The 25,324-nt window shown below is 40.7% G+C and overlaps 1 protein-coding gene across 4 annotated transcripts in view; it reads left to right on the plus strand.

The window, feature by feature from the left end:
• ntrk3a (neurotrophic tyrosine kinase, receptor, type 3a) overlaps positions 1–25,324 on the plus strand; it is a 232,987-nt gene that overhangs the window by 128,624 nt on the left and 79,039 nt on the right. For all 4 annotated transcript variants that reach the window (XM_034196308.1, XM_034196317.1, XM_034196326.1 and 1 more), the window contains exon 12: positions 832–934. In XM_034196308.1, the coding sequence (XP_034052199.1) occupies positions 832–934 (103 nt within the window). The remainder of the gene's footprint in view (positions 1–831; positions 935–25,324) is intronic.

A 25,324-nucleotide genomic window follows, 5' to 3' on the forward strand; every position in this document is an offset into this window, starting at 1 on the left:
GCACCTAGTGTACGGTGGCCGACAGGTGCAAACTCGCTACAACAGTTAAAAACGTTTCCATTAGGAGACACGTGCTGCAAAACAAACATCTTCACCAACTTGACCAAACATGCGCAGAGTTTACTAAAGACGCTGGGTGAAGGAAACGCTGTGAATACAAAATGCTGCAAGAAGCTCAAAACACAACAGAACCAGGGGACACTTAAAGGTGACGCACACGGCTGAGACCAGAGCGGTGATGTGGGTTGAACACAAATAGTATATATTACACATGTTTTTGATGTATATATTGTTGGGATATGGCTTGAGCAATGAACTGCAAATAAAACATATTGTTAAACACATTTATATGGGGGAGAGATAACATGTACATTGGGAGGGCCATGCACTACCTGGCCCTCCAACAGCGCCTGGGTGGTACATTATCTGTTAAAATGACGTTATGGCAATTATGCCAGGTGCAATAAAAACTGTACTTCTGGTTCTAAGCCTGAACAAGTGGCTTTTGTCATCTGTCACTGTGACAGGAAGTGGACTTTCAAACTGAAATATGAGACATTCTCTTTGTTTCAATCAGAAAGAGAGGAACAGCAAAAAACCTGGATGTATTTGAACAACTTTCTTGGGGAATATGTGAGCGTTTATAAGAAAAGAGATTCAACCTCTCGGGACTAAATTGTTAAATTTGTCAATTTGGGCATTTTGGGAAATTGAGGCCTCACCATAGGGAACGAGACCTGCTGCGGTCCCTGCTGTGCATAAATTGTCTTTTGTCTCTTCCTGTGGATCTGCGATGATTGTCCTAACACTGTTCCCCTCCCCCTTCTGTAGGTGTCCGTAGCAGTGGGCCTGGCAGCGTTTGCCTGCGTGGTTCTGGTTCTCCTCTTTCTCTTCATCAACCAATATGGACGCCGCTCCAAGTTTGGCCTGAAAGGTAAGAAGACAATCTGTTTCTCTCAATCCTTTTGTGAATTCAGTCTCCAGTCAACAGGCTGTTTCTGAGTTGTGCTTCTCTAATAAACAGTTTTCATTCATCTTCCCTTCTACTTTGCTGGGCTTCTGTTCTTAGTTTGACGTCATTAAGCTACTGAATGTATTTACTAATGGAAGCTTCCTACTCAACAAAGAACAGCTCACAGCTTTATTTGTAGGGATGTTACTGCGTGAATGAAAAGTACTGAGTAGGACATGATAAATATACATGTGCAAATAAATGTACATGCTAGTTGCATTCTTTATTGAGGGTTTTCATGTAGGCCTATTAGTGACTGACCTCTGAATACTGTCTAAAGTGGAAGTAGATTATAGGAGAAATATTATTCATCTGAACACATGCTACAACTAGACTTAAACTCTTTGATCTCTTTGTTTAATAATGTCATGTGTCTGTTGGTATCTTTGACATGTTCACTTGGACAGGACACACACACACACTCCATGTCTTAAGGGCACACACACAGAAACACCATATCAACCATCTGTTGATTACATCCATCTGTTCATTTAGTGCCGCCTTAGAGCCAACCCATTAATGCCTGTAGGGTGAGTGTGCACTTCCAGACACACACACACACACACACACACACACACACACACACACACACACACACACACACACGGAGACTGAGACACTCAAAATGGATGCTTTTTGATTAAGACGGAGCCAAGCAAAAAACTGATGAGTCCATTAAGTCTCCATAAACCCTCCTCTTCATACACTCTGTTCCTCTGTTTGAGGAGGAAATTACATCTGCTTTTTCTCCTCAAAAGGAATATTGTCGTCTTTATCACACGGTAATCTTCTTTTATATCCAATAGTCTTCTAATGTCCAGGAGATGTCCATCTGTCTGTCTGCCAGCGTCTGTCTCGCTCTTCTTTCTGTATTTTATGAATCGTCACGATAGCAGCACAACAACTTTGGAATAAGCTAAACCTGTTCTGCATTAACAAAAATACAGTGCAATATATTCATTTAACTTCTTTGGATTTCAATGGATTTCAATGGACTGTGTTTTGGCTTATATGAATTGATATTCTGTCTATTTTTTATATTTTGATTTGAAAGTTAGGGTTTGGGTTAAGGATTAAGGGTAAGAGTCAGTATGCCCAATGCTTTCAATGGACACATTTTTTTTATCATGATTAATCGCAAGTTTAAAATACTAAGATTTACCTTACACTTGTGGTTTTGTAATAAACAAATGCATGACAAACTGATAAGAGAAACAAACAGGGTTTTATATTATAACTGTATTATTACATGATTTCAGAATTATTGTCAGGAAGTCCAACAATTTTCAGAACTTAGCTAAGGCATCTACAAAGCCGCTGTCACAGAGAACCGCTGTATTCACCGTCCGTATAATGTGCACTACACAGGACATACAGTATGCTTGTAGTATACTTGCTTCCGCTATCATACTGCGAGCACCATCCGTCCCTACAGTGGGACCCAGTTTGCTATCTCCCACTCCTGTGCAACTTCAAGAAACTGGTTTGAAAAATATCTTTCCTCCCTTTACACCACACGTAAAGCGAAAGTGCAGTTGTGCCTTTACACCGAGATAGTGATGGTTCTTACTGATGTGAAGTGGTCTCCAGTGAATGCCAATTCCTCTGCTTTCTTTGCCTTTTCACTGTCATGCAATTCATGGTGAACATCTCATAAACGCTGGCATATAGGAGATCAAATGTGGTAATGTGATTCATTTGTGTACATTTTCTTTAATGCATTAGGGTTTCCAGATTTATCCCGAGCGTTAACACATTAATGTTGACAGCCCTGGGTTATACATGTTTTCATATTAGCCTACATGTCTGATCGGTATCTGGAGTTTTTGTCACATGTGAAATGTCTAAAACCCATGCTATTTTACTACACATGGAAGTGCTGTGTTCACATGGGATGTATGTATTGATACTGAGACATCCAGCACTGTTCCCATCTGTTTGCCTGCATTGTTGGACTCTGTGCCATTTCAGATTATGGAAAACTCAAATCACAGACAATCTCCTGCATTACGTTCAGCTTGTTGCCTTGACAACTTTAAGCTTCTGCTCTCAGAGGTCTGGCCAGCCCAGTCAAAGGCTCGGAGGTTTTGAACCATCTTTATTATATTTCATTCATGGTTGTGTGCTCATTGCTCTGCCATCCATTACAACTTGTATTGAACATTGAGTGTATTTTTGCAAAAATAAATGTCTATATAGAGGAGACAATATTTATCTCAGATACCACGTTAGCAGTTTAATGTTGTAGTGGTCCATCATAGATTGTGAGAAATGATGTGAAAATAGTCATTGGTAAATAATAAGGTATTCAATAAATGATACTGATCAGCAAGAGAGAGAGATGGCCCCTTTTATCGGAGCTGATGTTTCAGAATCTTGAACATTTACAGATTTAAAATGTCCAAATAATTTGTAGATTGTAAGGCAAGGCAAGGCAAGTTTATTTATATAGCACTTTTCAACACAAGGCAATTCAAAGTGCTTTACAAAAAATGAAAGAGATTAAGAAAATGGCATTTAAAATCAGTCAATTAAACATTAAAAGAAAAAAAGTACATGGATAAAAGTTACAGTGCAGTCTAAGATATGAATAGTTCAATTAAAAGCAGCGACAAAAAGAAAAGTCTTCAGCCTGGATTTAAAAGTAGTCAGAGTTGTAGCGGACCTGCAGGTTTCTGGGAGTTTGTTCCAGATATTTGGAGCATAATAACTGAACGCTGCTTTACCATGTTTAGTTCTGACTCTGGGGACAGAAAGCTGACCAGTCCCTGAAGACCTGAGAGATCTGGATGGTTCATAATTTAGCAGGAGGTCAGAAATGTATTTTGGGCCTAAACCATTCAGTGCTTTATAAACCAGCAGCAGTATTTTTGAAATCTATTCTTTGACACACAGGAAGCCAGTGTAAAGACTTCAGAACTGGAGTGATGTGATCCACTTTCTTAGTGTTAGTGAGGACTCGAGCAGCAGCGTTCTGAATCAGCTGCAGCTTTCTAATAGATTTTTTAGTGAGACCTGTGAAGACACCATTGCAGTAGTCGAGTCTACTGAAGATAAAAGCATGGACAAGTTTTTCCAAATCCTGCTGTGACATTAGTCTTTTAATCCTAGATATGTTCTTTAGGTGATAGTAGGCTGATTTAGTAACTGTTTTAATGTGACTGTTGAAACTCAGGTCAGAGTCCATGACTACACCTAGATTTCTGGCTTTATCTGTTGTTTTGAACATTGCACACTGAAGCTCAGTGCTAACTTTTATACGTTCTGACTTGGCTCCAAAAACCATTACCTCAGTTTTATCTTTGTTTAATTGGAGAAAGTTCTGACACATCCAGTCATTGATTTGTTCAATGCACTTACTCAGTGTTTGAATTGGAGCATAGTCTCCTGGTGAAATTGTTACGTAAATTTGTGTGTCATCTGCATAGCTATAGTCTAGGGGATTGCAGAAAAATCGTGCAAATGATGATACAAGCATCACATTTGGCACACTTGTTCTCCAAGTGGTACTAATCAAATCTGCGTGATTGGCCAATTGAAAATCCAAGATGGCGGCCATTTTCCAAGATGGCCGCCAGATTAGCCGCCCAAAAACCGTAATAATTCGGCACAGAAAGGGTTAATCAAATTTTAAAGGTCATAAATGGATGCGATAATTTAAGACCTTTAATTTGATACCTAATTTATGGGTCTACGACCACAGGAAATACTTTAACCCATTGGGAACCATTGTCGACTTTTGTCACCATGAGTACTATTTGCACTTTGGGTCTCAAAGGGTTTTAATAAAGCACACTGACACATTTTTCAAGATGGCCACCAGATTGCCTGTTTTTTATTACGTAAGCTTTACCCCGGCTAGCAAATGTTCAAAGTTATTTATACCATGCCACTGGTCCTCCAGCTGCTACTGTTCACATATGCAGCTGCAGAGTGATGTGCAGGGGAGCTCTGACTGAAAGCATTTGCATCTTCCTGTGCAACCTTTCTTACAGGAACACTTCGTCAGTTCCCGACAGCTCGCTGCAATAGGGGGTAGTGTTGTCCAACATATCTGCCATGTCTCTCCTTTCTGTGTCCATCCCCATTCAACGGGACTGCTCGTATCTGGATTGGAGATGGTTGCCTGGCCCCAGATGATCCCAGCCTGATAAGCCGCACGCTTTGCATGTTCTCTGAGCGCTGCCTGTGTTGGTGGAATTGAGTTGTACGGCCTCTGCTTGCGGGCAAAGAGATCTAGTCTTGCTTCATCCACACCAGTGGTTGCGCTTGATCTGTCGTACATGAGGACAACGAATCTCTCCAGCTTCTGCAGGTCAAGATCACAAATCAATGTTGGATGCTGGCTGAGATTAGTGAATGTTTCAGAAACATCATCGAATACGTTCCAAGTCTGCCATGCAGATTTCTTCCCTTTCCCACGGAAGGCAGACACGACATCACATCCAGTGAACGCATGAAAGTATGGGATCCCTCTAGCTTTCTCAAGCCCTATTGCAGAAACTACCTCATGGACTGGAATCCATCGCATCTTGGCTCCTTGGCCAAAGGCAATCCACATTTTCTCAAGACTTAGTTCCTGTAAGGATGGCAGTACAGATATTGCTATGACTAGCACGTCCGTGTCATTAGCCTTAATGATAATAGACTTGCTCCCATCAGTCGTTGCATCCCTGGCGTGCACAAATATTCGACTGTCAGCTTCTTCATGAGAACATGGGGACACAGCATCCAGCAACTTCCCTGTGTTGCTAATGGCTTCTTCTCCTTTTGTGACAATTACTGTGCTTGTCGTCTCTGCTTCACACATCTTTTCCGCAAGGAAGTGAAACAGCTCAGTCTTGTTGCTGGCGTCACGAAGGAAGCTTTGCCAGTTACCTGGTGTCTTACTCGTCCCTGTCACTCTTCTTCTGATTCCTTGCCCTCTTTTCGACCTTGTCTCGGATTTCAGACTTGACTTCTTGTACACATCAAAGACTACGTCCACCCGCTTGTACCTGGCACCATAGGATTCAACCTTTGGGATTATGTCTTCTTTAGCATAGTCATCAAATGTCTTTGAAGTACGTGGAGGTAAGGCATTGATAAGTGCTGAGCCATCAATGATGATTGCATCTCCATTTGGTTCTGTGTCTGGGATGTTCACTTGCGCTTCAAGAATTTCAACCAGCTGTGACTTCTGACACGTATGAAGCTTGCCGCTATCACTGAGAGATGCAGGGTGCGACTGATTTTCGTGCTTGAAGAATTCTTGCAAGTTACACTGCCTGTTCTGGCACGAGATGAACAGTCGCGAGAATAACTGACAGTCGTCTTTCAGGACTTTCTCCTTAGAAATGTCCTTAGCCTGCTCTTGTTTGAAGAAAGAAGCAAGGTTTTTCTTGATCGGATTATAAAAAGCACTTTCACCTTCATCCTCTAGCCCCTCCATGAATGATTGGAACTGCTCTTTGCCCCGTCGGTGATGTGTTGCTACCATTTCAGCTAGAGTTGGGTCTGCAATGTTCTTCGTGTCTAGCACCAGCAGGTCGGCTGATTCTTCTTGGAATGGGTTGCCCATCTCCTGCATCACTGCAGAGAGTGATTTCACCTTTGCAAAGAAATATTTCTGGGCACTCCTTGTCTGCTCGTGGTGTCTGCTGCTATATGTGGCATTTTTCATACCAGACATGGCCTCGTATCCAGCTACTAGACGACTAACTTCGGGTCCAGCGACCATCCACCTACGAAGTGCTGACGCGTCTTCTGTCAACCCAATTGCTCCTCCGTCACCTTTGATCACTGCATTATTTTGCTCGTGTGCTTGGTCGATCGCCAGGCCAGAGTATTCTCTTCTTGACTTGTGGATGGCAAAGTTCCCTTTGTGAAACTCTCTGGCCACATCTGGATGTTGTTGCTCAAGTGACATCATATCTCGGAGGTGAATTGGGATCCACCGCGCATAGTTGACATTGTTATTTGCAAAGAAGTAAGGCACTAGTTCTGAAAGTGCTTCACGGTACAAGTTGAAGTCTCCTTCTCTGAATGAGCGGATCAGGGTGAATATGGTGAGCTCCATGTTCAGCACCAGACTCCAGAACTGGAACTGCGGACTCTCTTTCCTCCGTTGTTCACACCAATCCTCAAAGGTTATATCTGATATGCAAGACTCTTCAGAGCGGTAATCATGGTATGCCTTCTTCATCAGTTTGTACAAGCTGCATGTAGTGATCTGGTGTGCTTGTCTTGTCCTGGTGACACTGGATGCAGACAGGTAAGACTCTGCTGTACCAGATGAGGCCACCTCTGCTTCCACAATGGCACTGGTCCAGCCACTCTCCCGTAGTAATGTTCCTATCGATCTCAGTGCAGCCATTTCTATATGAAGTCCACCGAACATGATCACAAACTTGTCCTCTCCATATTCGGGCCACTTCCATTGTATTTGTTTTGCCAGAGCATATAACGGTTGATCAGCAGCAATGACAGGTGTCTGCCCTGGGTTCAGAAAAGCCACTGTATCACGGACCTTCGCCATGGCATGCTTGATCGTTGCAACAGAGTGAGCCTGATCTCGCCACAGAGGCATCATCGCTGAAATACTCACTTCAAATGGATGGCTCCTTTTCTGCGTTGCATGGTGGGCTGACCATGTGATGCTTACTGCATCAGCCACATCCTCAGTGAGGAAGACTTCCTCCAACCAAGAATATTCTTCCTTCAAGTGTAACCAGATCGACTCGGGTGCTGGTAAAGATTGGTTTGCTACTGGAGGAGGATTGGGTTTTTTCGTGATGTATGCTGGTCGAATATTGGTGTATGCTTCTGGAAGCTCTGGTACTTTCTTAACCTTCATTTCTGACTCTAGTTTGAGCGGCTCACGTTCATCGCCAGCATTTTCAGTGCTTGGATGTTGGAAAATGGACACACTTGTACCATGGAATGATGTTTGAGCTGTGGTCGCAGTCGGATTATGATCTATGTTGTCCACTGCTGCAGTTGTGAACAACTGCTTTCTCAAGACTGGGGGACAGATTACTCCATCTTGCACATACTGTGCAACAACTGCTTCTCCTAACTGTGCTGAGATTTCTAGGACTCTGTCGTATGATATGCTGAGCCCATTCTCATGGAGCATTTCAATGATTTGTCTCTTCCTCGTCTTGGCAAACACATACAGGCCCATGTAGACTGCAAAAGGTGGCTCACGGTCCTTAGAATGCCTGTGGACATCCGTTCCTTCCTTATATTTCGCAAAGCAGTTGTACTGTAGGAGTTGCGATATAGAAAGGTCAGATTTCGATGCTCCATGCACGAGTTGGGACTTGATGTCAGCACCATGTTCGATCATACATACAAATTGCAGCAGTGATGGTGGTACAGCCTGTTCTAGGTCTGTGTCGTTAAAGGTGCTGCTGAAATTTGACTTTTGATGTAGCATATCTCGTCTTATTATCCCAGCAGCTTTTGCTTGGTGGATCGCTTCACCGTACTTGGATGCTTGTGAGAGGATTGAGCCTACATCATTTTCAAAAGCCAGCATAACATCTCGTCCTTGGTGATGAGCTTGCAGCTTGGGAATGGGAAAAAGCAGCTGGTCCTTGAGTCGAGTAGGATGAACATCAGGCGATTCAACACCAAGCTGCTCCAGCCTCTGCTTGTAAAGCATGGTCAAATTAGCAAGCTTCAATATGAGTGGATCACTACTATCACTGGCATTTTTCATCTCACTAATGTAGGTGACTAGTTCGGAGAAAGCAATTGGATATGCTTCCTTCCAGTGCTCCTGTGCTTTCTCTTGCTCCTGCACCTTTATGTAGGCTCGTTCTCGGTTATACAATGCCACCAAACAAGCAGGGTGATATTTCAGTTCTTGTGCTATGACATCTCCTACACTTAGTTTGGCAAGGAGTGTTTTTGCACATTCGTTTATTCTGTTATTCACTTGCATTGTCATTGCTTCTCTAAGCTCCCCTCCTTTTTCGCAAAAGAAACATTCTTGTGTTTTAGCTTCTTGGACCTTTCGTGGGATCTTACTTCTACCGCCCTCATCACTAGTACCTGTAGGGGTTGATCTTTTTTCAGCTCTGTGTAACTTTGTGTTGTTAAATAGAAGCCTACAACTCTCATGATATTTTGCCTTCTTTTGTCTTAAGGTTTCATTTATCCCACCACCTTTGTCAAGTCTTGCAGGGTCTAGCTTGATTGGTAGTGCATTGAGTGAGTGAAACAGAGGAATATTCGTTGCCAAGTTCATATATCCATCATCGCCTCTTCTGGCAGGATTGCCCTGGGGGGACTTTAGATCTTCTTTCTTAACCTCCTGACATAGGCAACACTTGGTCCAGTCAGTGTTCCACGATTTTACAGTAGCACTTGTGTCCATGGTCAGTATGACGTTCAGGGTCGAGGGTTTATCCTTTTACCACCCTGTACGTGTATAATAGACACTTTCCTGTATGATAGTGTAAAAAGTAATTGAATGAATTAGCTAATTTCCGATAGCATAGTTAGCTTAGCTTAGCTTACACATTGAAATAACACACAATTAACCACAATTTTGAAACACATCACTTGGCACACACAAGTCAGTTTGTAAGTACTCACAGTCACAGATATCTACTCCGGACTAAACCAAAACGATGTGTGGCTGATAGAACTGGCTGCCACCATGTGCTCTCTGCATTTTGTGTCTACTCAAAACACACATGTCGCGCAAAATGGTGCCTTAAAGGTGCAGTACCGAATTTCGCCACCAGGGCGTTTCAATATACTATAATATACTTAAGTAACTACAGTTGAGTAGCTACAGTGACATTCAAGTAACTGTGGAACTGTTAGTTATATATTTTTCTGCAATCCCCTAGAGACTAATACTCATGGTGACAAAAGTCGACAATGGTTCCCAATGGGTTAAAGTATTTCCTGTGGTCGTAGACCCATACAATAGGTATCAAATTAAAGGTCTTAAATTATCGCATCCATTTATGACCTTTAAAATTTGATTAAACCTTTATGTGCCGATTTATTACGGTTTTCGGGCGGCCATCTTGGAAAATGGCCGCCATCTTGGATTTTCAATTGGCCAATCAGGCAGATTTGATTAGTACCACTTGGAGAACAAGTGTGCCAAATTTGATGCTTGTATCATCATTTGCACGATTCTTCTGAAACATTGCTGTTATCTGCCCCACTAGTCTCCTGGTGAAATTGTTACGTAAATTTGTGTGTCATCTGCATAGCTATGGTAACTTATTTTGTTGTTCTTCATTATCTGAGCCAGTGGTAGCATGTAGATGTTAAAGAGAAGAGGCCCCAAGATGGAGCCTTGAGGAACCCCACATGTCATATTTGTCAACTCAGATGTGTATTTACCTATAGAAACAAAGTTGTTTCTGTCCTTTAAGTAGGATTCAAACCAATTCAGAACTGTTTCCGAAAGTCCCACCCAGTTTTCCAGTCGGTCTAGTAATATGCTGTGGTCAACAGTGTCAAACGCAGCACTGAGATCTAATAATACTAACACTGAAGTTCTGCCACTGTCTGTGTTTAAGTGGATGTCATTAAAGACCTTTACAAGAGCAGTCTCAGTGCTGTGGTTTGGACGAAAGCCTGACTGGAACACATCAAAACAGTTATTTAAATGCAAGAAATTACTCAACTGTTGAAAAACAACTTTTTCAATGATTTTACCTAGAAATGGCAGGTTTGATATGGGCCTGTAATTGTTCATTACTGAAGCATCTAGATTATTCTTTTTTAAGAGCGGTTTAATGACTGCAGTTTTCAGGGCCTGTGGAAAAATACCTGAGTGAAGAGATTTGTTTACTATATGAAGTAGATCTGAGGCCATGCAAGGCAAAACATCTTTGAAAAATCCTGTTGGAATAATATCAAGGCAGCAGGAGGAGGATTTCAAAAGTTGTATAATGTCCTCTAGGTTTTTATCATTAATCTGATGGAATTGTGTCATGATGTCTGAATTGATGTTAAGTGGAGATAGGGACAACACATTTGCTGTTCCTGATGCAGAGGCACTGACTGCTTGTCTGATTTTCTGAATTTAGTCAGTGAAAAAGGAGGCAAAATCATTGCACGCCCTGGTGGATAGAAATTCAGAGGCTACTGACACTGGGGGGTTAGTTAGTCTGTCGACGGTAGCAAACAAGGCACGTGCGTTGTTTTTGTTTTTGGTAATGATGTCAGAGAAGAACGATTGTCGTGCGTTTTTCAATTCCAAATTATAAAGGCCAAGTCTCTCTTTATAGATTTCAAAGTGAACCTGGAGATTTGTTTTTCGCCACCTGCGTTCAGCTTTTCGACATTCTCTTTTTTCTGTTTTCACGGTCATGGCCTTTCTCCATGGAGATATTTTCTTGCCAGACACTTCCTTTAACCTAGTTGGAGCAATGGCATCTATAACATTTTTAATTTTTGAATTAAAATGATCTACTAGCTCATTTACTGAGATGTTGGCAGGGGCAAGTGTGGAAGAGAAATTCTGAGTAAACATTTCCCTAGTATTTTCAGTTAAATATCGCTTTGTAGATTCTCAAAACCAATTTGATTCCATTTAAAAATATATTTTTTAAATCCCTTCAACGTTCGCTCCTTTATTACAATTTGAATACTGTTGAACAGAAAAAGATTCCTTCTTTAATAAATATGTTATGTTGCTATGAAAACATCTCGATGAATACATCGAGATGTTTTCATACAAGATGTTTTCATCTCCTACAAGACTACATTGAACACAGCATGACGAGCGGATGTACTTCCACATTTTTACAAAGCCAGGCTAGCTGTTTTCCCCTGCTTCGAGTCTTTATGCTAGCTAGGCTCACCTTGGCCCTGAATCCAGCTCCAACACACGGACATGAGATTGGTTTCCATCTGACCATCTCTCTAAGAATGAAAGGAATTGTGCATATTTCTCAAACGGTTGAAATGTCCATTAAAGCTGCATTCACATGACAAGCAGTAGAACGGCTCTGCGCTGGTGTTTCTGATGTTTTCCTATTGGGGGGGGGGGGCATGCAGCTCGACTAGGCGCAAACGCTTGAAATTCTCGCCAAGCGTTGCGCTCAAAGTTTAAATTATTTCAACTTTGACCTTGATTGCCGCTGGCCCTATCAATGCGCAACCAATCAGATGACAGCTGTGTTAAGCGGCAAAAGCTAGCAGGGGAGGTAACCATAGAAACATTACTTATCTTATCTATTTTTCCAAAAAGGCTCCACGCCCAACTTCGCAGTGAGCAAAAGAGCATATTGCATGTCATGTGAATGCAGCATAAGAGTGAAAAAAAACTGCACATTTCTCAAACTCAATATTCCTTAAACCATATCACTAAACCAACTGCCCACAGTAACCTCAGACTTTACTCTCTGCTTCACCAGACTATCAATTCACCGTGGATTTTGTTAAATCCAATTCAAGTCATAATAGCCCATGCTAGAATGGCTCTTCTTACAAGCATAGCAAAGCTTTAATGTGAATTAGTGATATGAACCCAGGTATACTGCAGCACGTGTTTCTGCTGTCAGCCTGGATGTAATTACTGTGACACTGCAGTGAGCTCCATTAGCTTTCCAGAATGATGCTAATGGAGGCAATGTTCCTAAATAGGTAGTAGATTTTAGCCACAATATTTTTTATTTAGCAATTGGACATTTGCATTGCATCTCCAGAGAAAGCACACAGAAAAACACAGACAGGAAAAAGAAAGGTTTCCTGTTCTTATTGTTGGGTTCCTTTCTGAGAAAATATAATACATTTCGATATTTTTCATTCAGCATTGAGATGAATACAGTGCCAAGCTAATAAAGCACCTACTCAACTAAATAGAAAGGAGTGGACAGAAGTGAATTGAATTGGTAGAAAAGGAAGGGACATTCAGGAATTCACAAAAATATATTTGGGGTTGTTCAGGGTTTGCGGGATATCACTTCAGAGTTTACCTGCAGCTCTTCTTATGGCGTCATGGGAATAACATCATCCGTCTTTTTTTACATTATAATAACAATACTTTTGCTCAAGTGATATTTCCTTTCAGAGTTGTTTTGGTTCTCATTGCAAGGCCGTGAAAGGTTGACACTGCTTTACCTTTTTTTCCGATGGCACCTGTGTTGGCCTTGGGCTAAAAACACACTAGCTCAGGATATAGCCAAAGGCAAGTTGTGGAATAAACATAGAAATACACTGAGGAGTCCAACATTAAAACATTCAGAAGCTCTAAACTCATGGAAGTGTGCACCTTTTGCTTACAGACCATGGTTAGCCATGGTTAATGGTCTGTAGTGGGGATGTCACAAGAACCGATACTAAAGTGCCAAGTCCATTTCAAAGTGCTCAAAACTCAAGGTCCTTTTTTACAGTTACACAGAGGACCAAACCTATTGCTTCCTAAAAAGCTACATTTTGAACAACAAATGTGTGTCAAAATTGACAGGAGAACTTGTTACTGTTAGCTGTTTGCAGCCAGTGGAACGAAGTTCCATAGAGTACATTAGACCAGGGGTTTTCAAAGTGTGGGAAGGTGAGCCTCCCCTCAGAGAACATAAGAACAGCCGCGCCCCCCCCTCCCAATTATTATTGCTATTATTATTATTATTATTATTATTATTGTTGCTATAATGCAGGGGCATTCAATTGCATTTCAAAGAGGTCCAAAGAGAAAATATCATTAAATTCTCTGTTTTCGCTGTCCACCTTTCTCTTTTTTGAAATTACTCCGACTGTTTCTTGGCTGAGTGGCGTCACCTCCTTAAAACATTAAACAATAACTTTTTTAAACCTTAATTTTATCTTTATGTTTTAAACATATTTTTTAAACATTTTTAACAATTTCAACATCGTGGATAAATCCTTATATGCTCCCGGCAACACACTGAACGTCAACTTTGCCTCCTTTTTACACTCACCCCTACTTTAGTGGGAACGTTGAGTCTGAGTCTTTGATGCGCACAGGCGGATGATGCGGGGATGCAATGTAGACAGGAATAAACGCAGATCATCCTCTGGCTGCAGCCTTGACCGGTACTTGCTTTTGATCAAAGTAAGTATTATTAAAATTAAAATAAAGGCCGGTGCCGGCTGTCAGCGAACCGAGCCGGCTGTCGACGACCGGCCAACGAACGGCCGTTCTGTGATTCTGCAGAACACACAGATGGCCAATCCGCCTCTGCCGGACCGGTCCATGAAAATCCTAGCTTCAAATAATCGTGGTCATACTTCCTCCATTTTCTGCCAGACGCTGTCTCCTCTCTCACTTTAGGTAACTTCACTAAAAATCGATCCATGTTGCCGCTCGCATAAAGTTAGCTGAAGTTAACTAGCTAGATTTCACTGTTTCTCGTAATTTTTTTCTCACGGTGCGCCTCCCCTGAAGCTCGCTGGTGCCCCCCGGGGAGAAGCGCCTCACACTGTGAAAACCGCTGCAGTAGACTATATTGAGGAGACCATCATTAAAACATTGAGAAGCTCTAAACTCATTGACCTGTTCATCCTATCCTTACAGACCATGGTTAATGGTCTGTAGTAGGGATGTGAAGAGAACCGATACCAAAGTGCCAAGTCCATTTCAAATTCTACAAACTTTACGGTGCAGTTAAGCAGGGGAACAACCCTATTTCTTCCTAAAAACGCTACATTAGGATTCACAAATATGTTTCAAAATTGACTGGAGGAGAACATGTTAGCTGTTAGCAGCCAGTGAGTGGAGGTTGTATTGTGTACATTAGTCCACATTGAGGATTACATAATTAAAAACATTAAAAAGCTCTAAATGGAACTGTGCATCCTATCCTTATGGTCTGTATTAGGGATGTCAACATCAGTGGCGAGCCGTGACTTTTATACCTAGGCCCTCTGACCCCCCCTTCCCTCGAAAAAAAAAAAACGTCACAGCGTATACTTCAGCGGAATATGCATCAATGACAGCGACCCTCTACCACACAAAACAACACCATTTATATAAACACCTATCATGACAGGGCACCCACAGCCAAGTAACAATTAAAAATGAATTAAGTCGGCACGGCGGCCCATATTGAAAATGATTAGGCCTACCTTTGATGATCAAATGACTTAAACACAAAGTCCATCCTCCTGTCCTTTTGGATGAAGCACTTGATTCAGCGGGTTCATGCAGCTGATCCTTTGCCACTCCAGTTTATCATTGTAACTCAATCTTGAAAATGACTCAGTTAATAATTTCACAACGATGTCATCACTATCACTGACGTGAGCCATCATGAACAAACGTATGCTAATTAGCTACTTCCGCCTAGCTTGACCCGTTGTTATTATAACACATGCATAAACTTCACAGCGGGCGGAACTTGTCATAAAGTCTGCGATAATAAGGCCACCCATTTAGAGGGAAGATATGATTGGTCAATTGTACTGTCAGTTGACATAGAGAATCGCAGTGACGCATCTTAAAACCCGGATGTAAACTCCTTCCGGTTCCTTCGTCAAAAACGCAATGCAATTTCTCCATAGGATTTTGGAAAATAGCTGGAAATAAGGTCTGTGGTTGACACACATTTAAGAGACGGATCACGTTTTGTTCAGCCGGATAATATCCACATGTCTATCCTACTTTTATAAATTTCTATTCATAAATCTAGTCGCAAGAAGCAAAATGCTAACGTTATGCTATAAAGGAACTACAGCAGGGTCGCTGCTTCAACGTCACGCCAACTTAAGATCCATATTCAAACATACAGATTCAAAATGGTACAAGTTGAAGTGTTTGTGTGAACAGTTTGCAGGAGGCAGGAACTTGCTTTCAAGCAGAACAGGGCAAACAAACTTAGCGGGAGTGTTTTACATGTTCGGTGTAATGACGTAAAACGGCCTGGACAACTTCTGTAGTCCTATTCAGCCACTTGGGTTACCAAGACCATCGTTTTTCAGACATGTAAACTCTTCATAAATCACAAGTGGGGTCACTGCTGATGGATTTAATGTCGTAGAACAAAACGTGATCCGTCTCTTAAATGTGTCTCAACCACAGACCTTATTTCCAGCTATTTTCCAAAATCCTATGGAGAAATTGCATTGCTTCTTATCAAAGGAACCGGATGTGGTAAAAATGCTAACTTACTTCCGGGTTTTAGGACACGTCACTGCGGTTCTCTATTACTCTCTCGTTGAGCTACTATAGCAGGCCCTCTGTGAATTCATAGCAGGACCACCTGTTACTGTCTTCACAGTAACTCGCAGAGACGGCTAAAGGAGCTTCTTTCATTTAACCCTTCACATGCCAACAGAAACTGAATAGGCAGATTCGAAGGATTTATTTCTTTGGAAATGTTATTTTAAATACAATTAAATCAAGTTATTTTGGTAAAACTAATGAAAAATATAACAAAACAATATTGAAATATATATATTTTTTTTATGTTTTACATTTTTTTTTTTTATATATCTTAGGCCCATGTAAAAAGTCCATGTACAAATTCTTAAAACTGGACGCTAATTGTTTTTCTACAGCACTGCAAATACGGTTGTGCCAGGTTCCATAGAGTACCAGGTGCTTTAAAGCTTTTTTCAATAATAATGAATATTGGGTGAATGTAAATGTTATCCTCATGTTTTCAATGTAGTGTTAAGTGTTAAGAAACTTAATCCAGCAATATAAAATAGATACTAAAGAAGGATTTATGACCTGGTAAACTTCCTAACAGAAACCAGTGTGCAAATGGTAAAAATGTGTGTTTATTGCAGTACATGGAATTCATAGTGTTGTTTATACAAGGAATCTAATTAGCATTATTGGGATTGACTACAACATCTCTGGTATTGTGATATGACCAATTAAAGTGTAGAAAGAGAATGTGGTGAAACAGAAAAGAGAAACTAGAGTTGGAAGCATTCTGCACTTTGTTATTTCTGACTGTGTGTGTCCCAGATCATAGCACCATCTGCTCTGGTGTTTTATTTAAAACCAAAGAGCCTCCTCAGGGCCTGCTTTACTTATTCACACACAAACCCTGACTAACACAGGCTCAGGCAGCAGCTCTCCAGCCAATCACGCACAGGTTTGCATAGATTTATAACTTTATTTTATAACTCTTTTTGTTTACGAAGTAATTTTATCTCTTTTTAACTTCATTTATAGATTTTCATTCGTGACTACCATAATTCAATATGAGAGGATCTCCAAAGCGGAAGGAAAATCAGGCCCAGGGTCATAAATATAAATCGGACTTACCCACTTTCTCACCACTACTTCCTGTGCACTTGCTTGGACCATCTTAGAACTGGGCCTTCATTCTGATCTCAACTACACACATGTATTATATGAAGCAGGGAGCCAACAGTGGGGTCGTTAAGTGGGGGGCCGATGGACCACGTCCATTTTCCATCTCAGTTTATATTTAATTGTATCATTGTATTACGTTACTTTATTTTGGTGGGCAGTTGTGGCATTGAGATTAAAAGCAAAAGCTCCATACCAGTGTAATTATGGTGGGGGGTGTGAGTTGAAAGTAGTGCTTGACTAGTGTTGCACGGTGTACCGATACTTGAAAGGCACCGCGATACCCTGCCGTTAAAAACATTACGATTCCTCCGTTTCATTAGTATCGGTACTTTAAGAATAACGGGGAAAAGTACTCGGTGAGAAAGCGCCGTTTTAATAAGAGCCGCGTGTGTTCAGCGCTCTGCTTCCACTCCCTGCACTGCAGCCGTGCCTGCAGTCCCTCCCCTCTCATGCATGCTCTAAATCCCTCCCCTCTCTCGTGCACGCGGCCACGCTCTAGCTGCCAGAGCATGTGAGAAAGCGAGAAGCATGGCCCCAAGTGGGAGTGCAACTGCCGCTGCGCCTCGGCTTGTTGACAAAAAAGACGCCAGAAGCGAAAAACAAAAAAGTTGTTTATAGATGATGCTTAATTGTATTTAATACAAATTCTAGTCATTTATTTCATTTATTGTTCTCATTGTTTAAAAGTTTGTGTTATGGTTATGGTTAGTGCTGCGTACCTGGACTCACATTCAGGTTCAGGTCCGGACTCAAGTCCAGAGGTTCAGGTTCAGGTCCGGACTTATAAGTCCGGACCTGAACCCATGGCTTGTGTCAAGTTGTGTGAGTAACTAAAGTGAACTTATTGTGAGCTAATTATCAATTGAAAATTAACTCATAATCAAGTCAAATTCAAACTCATCAGGTTTATTGTGCTCCCTTCCAACTTGTGTCTACATTTCTCTACAAAGTACAAATGTAAAAAAAACACTTTTTGCCACTTAGTCTACAAATGACTTATGACAGCAACTACAGTGAACTACTACAAAGTTCAAACATTTATTTCATTTACCAAACTAAAGTAACCAAACAGTCCCTGAGCTGACTGAGCCTAAATCCCTAAAACGTTGCTGAAAGGTAGAGTGTAGAGTAGACTATACGCATTACACTGTTACACACCTACTATACAGTATAGACTACACTGTAGTGACTGTACAGTCAGAGTGTACTGTACTGTCTGTTCACCATGTATTTTCTACAACTCTACATGTGTACATTATACAGTACATACTACATACATAGTGATGTACATACATACTGTTAGAAATTAAAATCAATGTTGATATGGCGTAATTTTGAATTAAATACACTATTTAATTTAAATCAGTTTTATTCTGAAAAAAACGGAAGTTCACACTATTAATGTAATACTTTTATTCTGAAAATTATTCACTTCCGGTTAGCATTAGCATGTGGCGAAATGCTACGTTTTCAAATGGTGAATCGAAGGTGAAATGACATGTGATGTTGTACACTGAGCACACTGGGATTAGCACTCATTTATTAACGCTGAATAACGTTTATCAGGGAATGTTTAAATAACCACAGACACCAGAATACGTAAGTGCTAGTTTTTTTGCGAGTCCAAGTACCGGTTCCCGACGTTCCGGTTTTAACCAGACTTGAACCGAAACTTTTTACAAGTCCAGTACCGGTTCGGCGTACCGGTACGCAGCACTAGTTATGGTTCTGGTGTGAAATAAAGCACACAAATTACATTTAAGACTGTTTCCCTTTTTTTAAGAAAAGTATCGAAAAAGAATCGGAACCGCAATTCTTGACTTGGTATCGGCAGGGGCGGCGGGTACTGTAGGCTAGGGAAGGCTAAGCCTTCCCAAATATTTTTGTCACATCCTGGTCAAACAAAAATATAATGTATAATGTTTGTGTCTTTGACATTAGCGCTGCTATGCAGCCACCTGTGCCCTGTACTACGAAGCCAGTTCAACAGACCCTGAATATGTTTGAGTTATCTTAACTAACCCTAACAAACGAGATCTCGCTAAGCGGTCCTACGACGCTGGTTATCAACTCGGTAAGCCAGGGTTTCTCTCTCCAGCTGAGAGTGCGTTCACGTGAAAGGGGCGGGGTTAGCAGCATTTGACCAATCACAAACAGGGACAAGTGTAGCCTACTGACAGCGCAGCGTCATACTTCATTAATGAAAAGTAAACTAATATTAGACAAATATGAGCTTTAAACATCCATGACTTAAACATATAATCCAGGATACAAGCCACAGAGTTGCACCTGCAAGGTGAATATAGAACAACTGGTTAAAAAATAAATAAACTAGAGTGTTTGAAAGTGTACAACAGTTTTATGATATCACTGCCCCATCTAAGACACGAGTGGATCTGACTTTAACTACATTTGAGTTGAGTGTTTCGTCAACCTAATGTGTTGCTTAAAATAACACTTCTGCATAACAGTATGTGACACTGTGAGTGTTGCACAGCCAGATACGGCTTGAGAAGCTGACTCAGATAAGGAAATATATGATATATTATGATATTATATGATCGATGATCTGATTGATGATGTAATATGAATGATAAGTGTGACACGTCGGCGTCTTCTCTGCATACGGCAGTTTAAACTGTATTTATTTTATCCTGTAATATGACTTGATAGATTTAAACCCCGCACACTGAGCTCTGATTGGTCAGCAGGCGGTGCTTTCACTGAGTTGATCACTTTTCTATAGACGCCGGAGGCGGGCAGCGTCAGGTAAACAAAGTTTTTTAGCCTTCCCAAACATGAGCCTCACGCACCGCCTATGGGTATCGGTATCGAAACCAAAATGTTGGTATCGTGACAACACTGCTTGACTCTCCTTCATAATATATGATATGCATAACATAAAAGCAACCAATCCAGGCACTTTCCCTCTACTTCATGGTAAGGTACCTTTTTTTGGGAAAATATCTGCTGTTATTTGACTGGCGGTAAATGCAAATTTGGAGGTCTTCACCAATTGGATAAAAACAATTAAGAAAACCGTGCATCTTCTATCTACATGGAGCCCAAACATGATGGTCTGTCGGCTAAGCAATTATACAATATGATTGGAGATCTATGATTGGCGTCGATGTATGGAGAAATGAAATAGGAGATGAATGTCCACCTTGTTAACCAGTTAACATTTGTACTTGTCCACTGTTAGATTTTTAATCTAACGGTGGACAAGTACAAATGTTAACTGATGATTCACGATGGTTGACATTAACTTCATTGGCATCATATCCTTTGATTAAGGTTTCCCATAGAGCAGGGGTCTGCAACCTTTTTGATCAAAAGAGCCATTTTGCCCCCTTTTCCACCAATTTTTTTTGTCTGGAGCCGCAAAACATATTTGATAGCTTGATAGCTTATACAGTTGTATACATCATAGACAAAAACTACAGTTGTTTTGCATTTATTATGTATTACATTATAGAAAACTGTATACCTCTAATAATAAACAAAGAACTCTTATAAGGAGAATTAAAAAAATACACAGGCCTACTTTAAAATAAATTAAACACAGCACTTGGGGAGTCCTCTGCACATTTGAAGAAAATTAATATAATTTAAATGGGCCCACTTTGAAATAAATAAAACCTATAGCTGCACCCTAAAAAGAGTTTACTGATTGAATGATGACTGAAGATCGTCCGCTGTCTTCCTCCTCCGTGTGTTCCTCCCATAGGTAAAGGCTGCAGCACCTTTGACAACTTCTCTCTACATATCAAACATACCGGTAAGCCAGCATCGTTTGCTGTGAAAGCAGATAACTCTGTCCACGCAGAATTAAATCCTCTGTGTTCCTCAGATACTTTTATTTTCTTTGATGTATCCATAGTTCGCTCAACGAGGCGGGGGTCAGGTTATTCGCCTGCAAGAAAATGCGCTGGCGCGGGACCGTAGCAGGATGTGACGCATATTTTTAGTTCAGGGGTTCCCAACCTTTATTGTGCCAAGGACCCGCAGATCCATAAAAAAAAAATCGCGGACCGGTTGTCAATTTTAACTGATTTTAATATTTACTCACCACCAGCAGGTAGCAACAGAGGCTAATTGTATGTAACAGCCTGAACAAATACTAGAACAATATGCATCCAAAACATATTAACAACGTTTAAAAAAGAACCGGTGTCGTTTTTTGGTTTTTCGGAAAACCAAAAAACCGACGTTATTCAGTTTTTAAACCAAAACGGGAAAACAAATAAATCAACGTTTTGGTTTTGTTTGTATGATTTACGGATAATCCAGTGAATGCTGGGAAAACGAGGAGAAGGCGTATTATGAAGGAGATGTCCGGTCGCCTGTGTGTGTGTGTGTGTGTGTGTGTGTGTGTGTGTGTGTGTGTGTGTGTGTGTGTGTGTGTGTGTGTGTGTGTGTGTGTGTGTGTGTGTGTGTGTGTGTGTGACACAGGCATTTGTTTTCAGAAGATATTATGATAGTGTCCTTAGTTCCGGTGCACTCCGACAGCATGTAGCACTATACATCGAGATTAAGATTAAACTAACTTCTTATGGGAACACCCGCATATACCTATGGAGTTAGCCAGATGTGTGTAAATTACTGTTCATGGTCATTTGAAAACAAATGCCGGTGTCGGACAGACACAAACACACCGAACGTACAGAGCTGAGCTGAGCAGAGCACATACACACACACATCATGCGCCTTGCTGGCTGGACATCTCCTTCATAAAACTAATAAAAGGGGGAGTAATCGGGCAGTTCGATGTGTGTAGAGATGTGTGTAGAGGTGTGTGTGGCTAACACGTAGCAGCCTGCCCTGCAGTCACTCTTAAGCTGTTCTGATGAAGGTAAACACAGTGAAGGCGGTGCGTGAAAAGGCACAGCTCTCGGCGCGCTGGTGCTGCACTTCTCAGAGGCGGAGTTACACGTCCCGCTGCCTCCTGATGCTGCAGCCATTTCATGAAGTGAAGGAGGTTTTCCTTCTATAAAACAGCTGTGGCAGCAGATACCGTGAGAGTCCCGGACATGAATTCATAGATCAAGGCAGGTTTACTCTCCTGTTTTGCCAATCCGGTGCTTAAACAAATAGCATACACCCCTGGCCGACATGTCCTTAAAATTAAGTTCGAAATATATCTCAAATAATGTATGCATTGCATTTCCCCACATAACAGTCTGCAATGAAACGGTTGTCTTCTGTGCGCTCCTCTTCCTACTTGGCGCACCGGTAACTTTCTCGTGCTGAGCCGCCGAATCCCTCGGAACATCATAAAAGCCATTTTCAACTCTTTGCTGGTGAAAGATTAACTAGGCTATTGTATGAAATAATATGACTGGTATAGGTGCGAAAATGAAACACTTTTTGAAAAATATATTATGATAAAATATTTTTATATATTTATAATTCTGCAAATATTACGATAAACTCACAGCTATTTCGCGGGCCGGGGCCGGGGGTTGGGAACCCCTGTTTGAGGTGACCTTATTAAAAACGTTTATTTATGTTTGTTATGTGTCACAGTATCACCTCAAAATACAAGATACGAAACATTTTCAACCGTGCAACAAAATATAAATAGTCCTACAAATATTTGATTTCCTTCTTATTTTTGTCTAAGCTCAAGGGAGCCAGAGCAGAGGGCTTAAAGAGCCGCATGCGGCTCGAGAGCCGCGGGTTGCCGACCCCTGTACTAGACGTATTGACTGAACACTGTTAGTCCTGGATAGCCCTCCTTTTGCTGTAACTTTTCTAAGTGGAAGTAAAGAAAATCGTAAATCTTGATTTTTTTGTACCCTTTCATGCATGAATTATGAAAGCCTCACTCAGGATTTTTTTATTGCTCTTGTGGCATAAAAAACAAGATTTTAACTTTATTTTTATCTATTTTTTTCAAATTTAGAAAAAACATGTTTTATATGTCCACTCAGGTGGACAGTACTGTATGCGTTAAAGTCTAAACTGAAAACTTGTACATTTGGAAAAAATGATAAATAAAGATGTGCAAACTTAAAATTACATTATAATAACTTAAGCATATATATTTAAGGCCCAAAAAGATATTGCAAATGAAGTATTTTCAAGAAGAACAGTAGCAGTATGAATTTTAGTTGAAATATAGCCAGTGATGCATGACGTCCACTTTAGTGGACAGGTGAATAATCATGATTTCCTGCAACATAAAATAAAATCAATACTTTGACAATTTATGAATTATATGATTCCTTAGTTGTTACTTGATGTCACCAAATGTTTTATACCTGCAGGGGACGCTTTCCATGAAAGGATTGGTAGGATATCGGCTGGTGACTTGGTCCATCTGGCTTTATGTCGTTCATCTTGGTTTAGAGACATTTATCATGCACTTGCACTGACTTTCCACTGAGTAGCAGTGTATGGGATGATGCAATAGGGTCCTATGTAGTGGCTGATGGTGCAACTATGCAAAATAAACCCATGCATATACAAGAAAACACCTTTTGAAAAGCTGTCCACTGTAGTGACCTCTATGCGTGAAAGGGTTAACATGCAATAAACGACCCACCAGGTTTAAGACATGATGAAACTACGTTTTTTCACTTGGCGCCTATTCTTTGTTTTTACTGGAAAGGTGGGAAAAAACTGTACAGGTGTGTAGTTGAGATCAAAAGTAAAGCATGCTGCGAGGTATTTTGGAAGTGTTTGGTTTGGAGTACTCTTTTAAAAGTGGAATTACTGAGAATATCAAAAAGAGTCTTTGAGCACTTTGCACTCATTGATTATGTTGTATTATTATTATCGTAATTATTACGATATAGGGTATTTGCACAATTTACGCTTAAGTACGCTACAGTCAAACTGATTGTAATAATAATAAAGAAATATATATTACTTATTATTATTATTATAATGTAAATTGGGTAAACTTGTTGTATTCAATTGCATATTTAGTTTCATATATCTATAAATGTTTGTGGCTGTAGCAGTTCTGCTTCTACAATTGTATTTTATGAAGTGAAATCAAGAGAGAAAATAAAAAGAAATAAGGAGAGCACTTTCCTCTTCATGAGTTTTTTTTTTTGCCTAAATCCTACCGGCCCACATTTGTAAGTGTTCCGGCCACTCCCTGGGCTGGGCTGGGCCGTTTTGATAGGCTACCTATGTTCTATCTATCAGATAGTTTCACTTTCACACATCAGGGGCCTCATTTATAAAGGGATATACGCTCAAAAAATTGCGTACGCCAGTTTCTACGCAATGTTTGCGATTTATAAAATACTAACTTGACGGGAAAATGTGCGGTCCTCCACGCAAACTCTAACCCATGCGTACGCACTAAGCACAACAACGGGAGAGACGAGAAACTGCGACACCGTTGGCAGAAGGAAGAATGGAGAGAAATATGTGGAAATAATACCATAAACAAAATGTTACCTCTCATTTATCATATGAAGAATTAATTTTCAAACATTGATTAAAGCCAATCTTAAAATGATTTAACAAACGCCTGTTTGCGACTCCTCAGTGCACACAAAAACATAACTTGGAGAAATAAATAAATACGGAAATGTTATTTAAAACCACTTGGAATATGTTGTGTTAATGTTATGAAATGTTTTCTCATAAATGATGCGGTAAGCAGGAGGACAGAATTACGTCTAAACTGACGCCGTTTTGCATTTCTATAGGTTGTAGATAAGAGCATGGTTTTATATACTATCACGTTTAATCGTGTTTTATGCCGTTTGCCAAGACTTGATAGGTCGCTCGTAAAACACAGGAGGTATGGAAGCTAAGAACACCATATGTGGTAAATTGTACAGCTAATATAACACAACACATTAGTTGTATTTCCTTTAACTGGTGGATTATGGATATATAGCTGAACGAAAGCTGGGACACAAACCACCAAATACAAAAAAATAATTCAGATCCAGTCGTCATGACTCCACTCCGGAGGGATTCCCCGACCATTTCTTACAGTCTCTCATCAAGGGGGTGTCTCCTGTCCCCGGCATGAAGACACTGCCTGAGGAAGGCTATGTGTATTTTTTTTGTCATGAACCTTTTTCAGA

The sequence above is a fragment of the Gymnodraco acuticeps genome, unplaced genomic scaffold (genome assembly GCF_902827175.1).
Source record: "Gymnodraco acuticeps unplaced genomic scaffold, fGymAcu1.1, whole genome shotgun sequence".
NCBI classification, from domain to species: domain Eukaryota; kingdom Metazoa; phylum Chordata; class Actinopteri; order Perciformes; family Bathydraconidae; genus Gymnodraco; species Gymnodraco acuticeps.